Source organism: Dipodomys ordii, unplaced genomic scaffold (genome assembly GCF_000151885.1).
Source record: "Dipodomys ordii isolate 6190 unplaced genomic scaffold, Dord_2.0 Scaffold120, whole genome shotgun sequence".
Classification (NCBI taxonomy): domain Eukaryota; kingdom Metazoa; phylum Chordata; class Mammalia; order Rodentia; family Heteromyidae; genus Dipodomys; species Dipodomys ordii.
In genome coordinates this window covers 1,096,671-1,104,138 of record NW_012267336.1, presented here as the reverse complement: position 1 = coordinate 1,104,138, position 7,468 = coordinate 1,096,671, and the positions used below count along the sequence as shown (strand labels likewise).

Here is a 7,468-nt window from a genome sequence, read left to right as displayed (position 1 = left end):
GGGGAGGGGAGGCAAGAGGAGGGGAAAGGGAAGGGAAGGGAGGGAAGGGAGGGGAAGGGAAGGGCAGGGAAGGGAAGGAGCTGGGCATCGGTGGCTCACACCTATAATTTTAGCTACTCAGGAGGCTGAGATTTGAGGATGGCAGTTCAAAGTCAGCCCAGGGAAGGAAGTCTGTAAGACTCTTATCTCCAATAAACTAACTTAGAAAAAACTGGAAGTGGTGCTGTGGCTCAAATGGTAGAGTGCTAGTCTTGAGCACAGAGAGGCTCAGGGAACCCAGCCCATAAATAAGGGAAGGAAGGGAGGGAGGGAGGGAGGCAGGCAGGCAGGCAGGCAGGCAGGCAGGCAGGCAGGCAGGCAGGCAGGCAGGCAAGCAGGCTAGAGATTCCATCTTAACAGAAGAAGCTGAATGTAAGGTCCGCCAGGAAGGCACCTCCCTCCTTTTGGTTAAGCCTCCGCCCAGTACCTGCATTACCTAGTAACTGGCACACCTGGAAGCAGTTACCTCCCCCTCCTCCTCCCTCACATCCTGGGCTGCCTCTGGTCACACCTCCCATTGGACTGGGGAAGGGTCCCAATGTGGCTACACCTTACCTCACCTGGCCACACCTTCTCCCCTACCTACTTACACCCAGGCTGGACATTGGCCCGCCTCTTTTGACCATATGGGTCTATACCATGCACAGTGAGGTAGGCAGTTCATTAATAAAACTTCTCTTCCTGCCTGAATACCACGCGGTGTTCTCATTCATCGGCTACCTACTTTAATTTATATTACACTGAGCATGGTGCACCTGTCATCCAAAGAAAGAAGGGAAGGGGGGAGGGGAGGGGAAGGAAGGGAAGGGGACGAAAGAAAGGAAAAGGGAAGAGAAAGCTAGCCTAAAAATTCCATCTTAACAGAAGAAACTAAGCATGGTAGCGTGTACTTGTCATCCCAACAATGGTAGGAAGTATAAAATAAGAAGCTCATGATACATTTGAGGCCCTGGCAGGAAGCAAGATCTTATCTCAAGATAACAGCTGCAAAAAAAAGGGCTGGCTGTGTGATTCAGGGCTAACGCTCCTGCCTAGCAAGGGTGACTCACTGAGTTCAAACCCCAGTATAACCATGGACAAACAAACTCTCGGAAACATGCAAAGTAATGAGATTATTAAGATAAAGAAAATTATTTCCGGCAGGCTTACGATTGCTATGTATACACTGACAATACAGAAAGTACCAAGAAGACTCATCTGAGAAAAGAAGCTATGTTCTCACAGGCAAGCCACCACAGACAAAGACGACCCGCAGGCTGGCTCTCTTCCTCTGAAGGTCAAACTCCAGTTGAAGGTCCAATTTCAGTTAGGAATTTCAGAAATTAGGAAAAATAATAAAAGCAACTACTAATTACAAAATCTCCACTTTAGATCAGACACTGTGCTCAGCATTTATAAGCACATTGTTATTCAACGCCACAGCAAATTCATGAAAAAAGGCTTGCTCCTGCTCTTTATGGGTACAGATACAACACCTCAGAAATGCCCACCTTGGTTGCAATGCAAATATGAGGGGAAAGAGAATTTGGTAGGAGTAATATCTAACTCCACAGCCCACAGTTTTTCTACTATACGTGCTGATTTTTCTTTTTTCTTTTTTTTGCTAGTGCTCAACCACTTGAGCCATGCCCTACGGGCCCACAATGCTAATTTATATGTAGTTTTGCCTAGACTCAGACAGCACTAAAACATCTCTTTTGTCAATACAATAAACAAAAATTTTCATCAATGTGTGACACTCATATCCTCAAAATTAACCTCAAAATTCAGGTTCCTAAAGAAAAGCAGAGAAAGCAAACTTTACACAGTACAGAGCCACTTCCATTCACAGAGTCTTCCACCATTCATACATATGTTGATAAAAATGAGCTAATAAGAAGGCTGGGAAGGTGGCTCAGTGGTAGAGCGCTTGCCTTGCATGCATGAGGCCCTGAGTTCGATTCATCAGCACCACATAAGCAGAAAAAGCCCGAAGTGGCGCTGTGGCTCAAGTGGTAGAGAGCTCACTAAGAACTGAAGAGCTGAGGAACAGTGCCCAGGCCAGAGATCAGGCCTCACAACCGAATAAAAAAATAAAATGAGCTAATAAATATAGGTACACACTAACATTTATATCATTTCAGTCAGTGCCCTGATACCATGCAACTCATACTAACAATTACAGAGAACCTACTGCATATAAGGTCACAGTCTAAGTACTATTCAAAAATATTAAAAGATAAGAGTCTATATTTCTTGCCTCTAAGAATTTGTAATTCTAGCGTTAGAAGCAAGACAAACATGCAAAGGACACTTAAGAATAAAAGTGACATATAAGCATAATATTAACATAACACGACTGAATACTTACATGCCAAGGAAATAAAGCATTTTTTGGTCCAGTGAAGTTCCTAGATAACATGTCATTCTTAGCATTCTTGACTATTGCAAATGGCAGATGTAGTTAATAATGTCAAAATGTTAAAATGGATATAAGGATTTAAAAATCTTTTAAAAGTGGATATAATATTTTCTTATTTATATGGATAAAGACTCCTTCCTTGATGGAGACATTATTCAAATGATGGAATGCCTGCCCAGCAAACCCTAGGACTATTAAAAGAAAAAAAAAAAACTCCCTTTTCTTATCATTACTATCTCCAACACTACCTCCACTTAGTTTTGTTTAGAGTCTGGTGCTGACATACAAAAACAAAGCTGGTATCACGAATACAGCCAAGATCTAAACACATCAAAGTTTTCTTGGCACTGTCAAAGGCCTAAAATGAGACATAAAGTAAGGAAAGAATATAAATAATATCCATTAATAAAGAACAAGTATGTTTTCTAAAAAATAGAAGGCACACGCTTCTGTCCTTAGAAATGGAGCTCAGGGGAGTAAGGCACCTAAACTGTTTGGGCTGGTATTATATTCATGATGGTTTGTTCTAGGCTCATGTTCTTCTTGTTCCAAATTAAATACAAACATACTGTCCTTCAGTCCCTATCAGATACTCTGACTGATATGCTGTTTGTGTTTTAATATCCTACTATCAAAACCTGACTCAACGCAGACTTGATCTCCTCCTCCACATGTGGGCCCTCCATCCGCTCTCCAAGTATCCCTTGGCAGCTCTTAGAACTGGAATCTTCACTCAATCTCTTGTCTCTTACTTTAATCTATTCAAAACTCTTCTGATAAAAGAGCAACTGCTAGACCTGAAACACTTTAGTCTTTCTTTGGGGAAATGAAATGGATTTTCTTCATTTTCACACAAGAGAATCCCTGGGTAACAATTTTGTGTCCAGTCATGCCCATAATAAAAAAATATATAGGGGATGTTTTTTACTTTACTAGAGGCTGAAATGGTTTATGGAGTTCTTGTGCCGAATGCTGATAGATCATGAGGTCAGCGAGTGTAAAGGTGACCTGCAACCAGGGGACTGGGGGCAGTAGGGCATCATGGCACTTCATCAGCCTCAGCAGGAGGCTAGCTAAGGTCACAGGGGGAAGGGGCCAGCTCTATACCCCCTGAAGCCCTTCTCTTCTATTCCTGCCCCACCTGGACTAAATGAACTCAACCACTCTATACATATGACCTCTGGATTCAAGGCAAAGAATATCAGAGGGTAATTTCCAGTGGGAAAACTACAGAAGAACAAAACTTCAGCATTTGAGAGGGCGTTAGTGACCTTTCCCAACTCCCAAACTCATTAATTTGTATAGGTTATGCAGAATTTCAGAAAGTTTAAAAGATGATTTATTACTAAAGGGAGAATACAATACACTAGAATAACAGCTTTTGGATACTTTTTAAAAAGCTATCTTACCTGGGGCTGCAATATAACACCAGCTAGGGTGGTAAGGAAGAGGGGAGGATGTGCTGAGGATGAGGAAGGGGTAGGGGAGGATGAGGAGAGGGTGTGTGGTAGATAAGGGAAGTGTAAGGGACGATGAAGAGAGGTGGAGGGGAGGGCGCACTGAGGATGAGGGGGGAAGCAGGAAAGGAGGGGAGGGTGCACTGAGGGTGAGGAGTAGGGAGAGAGGGTGCACTGAAGATGAGGGGAGAAGTAGGAAAGGAGGGGAGGGTGCACTGAGGATAAGGAGGAGAGGAGGAGATGGGGAGGGTGCACTGAGAATGCAGAAGGAGGGGAGGAAGGGAGAGGACACTGAGGATGAGGAGGGAAGAGAGAAGGGTACACTGAGAATGAGGGGGGGAGTGGGAAAGCATGAGGGGAGGATTAAAGCCCACCCATTAAGCCTCCTTTGCCCCATGCCAACCAAATATAAAACACCTATTCTGTCTAACCCCCTTTGATGGCTACTGACTAGAGACAGATTACAGACATTTAGAAATGCACATGACATCCAAAACTCTCCTAGTCTAGGCATTGTCAGGAACGCCTCCAGAAATAATTCCCTTAGCTTTTGTGGGAAGAACACATCCCTAACATTATTTCCATTTGTAGTATGTAGCATGGGGTTTAAAAGGCATTTCTACTTCTCATGTGTCCCCCTTGTCCTTTTTTTCCATGTTTCCATATATAAATTGCATGTTAAATAGCTTCATAGTACTTCCTAAATAATAAGACACATTATTTTCCTGAATTTTTCTTTTGATTCAGTAGCTGATAACCTTGAAAAACTCTTCTTCCATTAGAAAGAAAAAAAAATGCTCGCTCCTTCTCAAAGTCGAAATCTCCTTAAATAAAAATTAAAATCATTTATTAACTACGAGAACTAACCTGCATACTCGGGCTGGAAAATACAGCTTTTGCCAAGACCGGCACAGATACTGTGAATGATCTATCACTCTGATCCAATCAAGTTCATCCATTGATACTTCAATAAAGTAAGAATAAGACCTATGAGGTAAAAGGTAGAGAAATTATTATATTAACAATACAAAGCTATACTTACATAAAACATTAAAAGGTACCAAAAATGCAGAATTCACTAATTACATTTTCTGCCTAACAATAAAATTCAGATAATAATGAAAGCTGTATATAAGCTACTAGTAGCCAATAGTGTACCATTCATCACAGTGTATTAAAATTAGCTCTCAGCTTGTTTGTCTGCTTCATCCAACCATAAACTGCTGCAAAATAAGGACCACATGCCTGGCACATGTTAGGCTTTCAAGACATTGTTCTTTTCAAGCACAGCCAGGGTAATCTGGATATATACCACCACATTAGCAATTAGTGAAGCTGGGGATGGGGGGAGGGGGCGCAGGGAGTGCAGGCAGAGTAGGAAGGAAAAAAGGGGAAAAAGGAGGTATGGAGGGGAAGGAAGAGAAGCAGGAGGTGTGCCTTCTTCCTCCAGGGTCCTTGGCCTGGTGCTGGCCCTCCTTTCTCAGGAGTAAAGCTGCATTGGAATGGTTCCCCACAGAGGCCAGCTCATCTCCTGCTACCTCTCAGTCTCCCCATGTCTAACACATAAAAACAACCTCAAGAAAAATAAATGACAATGAGTATGTGCTTCTTTGGGGGTACAACTTAAAACTTGCTGGCTAATATCCTGGCAGTAATGAAAATAGCCTATCATCCTCCTCTAGTCAGCTACCCTGGACCATTACATGCTGGTCCCACACTGAACAAATCTATATTGCATTGTCATAAGACAAATTTAAATTTGAGATGCAGTTATTACTTGTACTGCAATATCAACAGGAACAATCTTGGAAGATTTAGGTGACCATAAATGTCAGGCTGCAGACCACAGTTGTGACCAGAAAAGGTCAGCTTATTTTGTGTCAACCCCTCATTTTCTTCTGTCCTCTCAACTCCCATTCATTTTATTGCTCAGTCTCATACTGCTTATAACCTTTTATTGAACCTGCCTGGGTTATCAGTAATACAGGATATAATTTTACAACATGTCAGGATCTTTTTGGCTTAAGATTTTGAATTTTTCCCCTTTGCTAAGAATGTTATCATCTGTGAGAAAAGAAAAGTTTCACAGTAAACAGTCCTAGGGAGTATAACAGGTATTAAAACAAAGTGATCCATAAATTTTTTGTATCATGGAAACAATGATCATCACTTTCAGTTTCAAGCATACTTTTTCTTTTATTATTTTATATCTATTTCATTATTAATTAAATGAGTGAAATATGAAAGCTCTTAATACAGTGCCTACCACATAAAAGTGCTATGTAAATAGTATTATACAATTACTAATAGACACACTTGAAAATGAGGTACGTGAATTACTTCTACTTTGGCAATTAAACATCAAATTATATTCACTAAGACACATGTCAGGAAATATATTCTTAAGAAAAATGAAACAGAGAACAATCAGTTGAGGACACCAAACACCAGTCAGAGGAAAACACCAGAGGAAATGCTGAATCTCACCTCATAAAACTTCCCTCCTACTTGGTTCAAATGGCCATAAAAGCCAGCGTGGTGGACAGTGGCACTAAGAGAAATGTCATACTTGTAAGTAGTCTGAGACACATTTACTACCACTATCAGCCCATAAGACTGGAGTAGAGTGCTTGCCTAGCAAGCACTGGGTTTGATTCCTCAGTACCACATACACAGTAAAGGCCAGAAATGGTGCTGTAGCAAGTGGTAGGGCACTAGCCTTGAGTTAAGGAAACTCAGGGACAGTGCCCAGGCCCTGAGTTCAAGTCCCAGGACTGGTAAAACAAAAACAAAAAAACACTTCAGCCCCGACCCAAAAAAGCCTGAGTGGGGCATAGTTTCCAGGTATGCAGAGTTCAACAATGACAAGTAACCACAAGACAGTCAGCTGTGCTCATCCACTACTCCAATGCTTCTGCCATTATGGATGGACTCAACAAGCCACAGTGGGCAAAGGCACTGCAGTGACTGGAAGGAGCCCTGAAGCAGCTGAGGAGCTGGATGGGTTCTCAAAAATTTCTTTTGAGAGCCGGGCGCTGGTGGCTCACGCCTGTAATCCTAGCTACTCAGGAGGCTGAGATCTGAGGATCGCGGTTCAAAGCCAGCCCGGGCAGGAGAGGCCGTGAGACTCCTATCTCCAATAAACCACCAGAAGACCGGAAGTGGCGCCGTAGCTCAAGTGGTAGAGCGCTCGCCTTGAGCTGAAGAGCTGAGGGACAGCGCCCAGGCCCAGAGTTCAAGCCCCACAACTGACAAAAAAAAAATTTCTTTTGAGAATATTTATTCACACATCTAGGCAGTTTCTTTAACCATAAGATGAAATGTACTTAAAAAGTTACTGAAGCCAGACGCCAGTGGCTCAGACCTGTAATCCTAGCTACTCAGGAGGCTGAGATCTGAGGATCACAGTTCAAAGCCAGCCTGGGCAGGAAAGTTCATGAGACTCTTATCTCCAATAAACAACTAGAAAACTGGAAGTGGCACTGTGGCTCAAGCAGCAGAGCACTCGCCTTGAGCTGAAGAGCTGAGGGACAGCACCCAAGTCCAGAGTTCAAGCCCCACAACGACAAAA

At 42.6% G+C, this 7,468-nt stretch overlaps 1 protein-coding gene across 2 annotated transcripts in view; it reads right to left on the bottom strand.

Annotated features, from left to right (window-relative positions):
• The window catches only part of Btbd9 (BTB (POZ) domain containing 9), a 334,637-nt gene that overhangs the window by 283,693 nt on the left and 43,476 nt on the right, over positions 1-7,468 (bottom strand). For both annotated transcript variants that reach the window (XM_013029650.1, XM_013029651.1), the window contains exon 6: positions 4,765-4,884. In XM_013029650.1, coding sequence (XP_012885104.1) covers positions 4,765-4,884 — 120 coding nt within the window. The remainder of the gene's footprint in view (positions 1-4,764; positions 4,885-7,468) is intronic.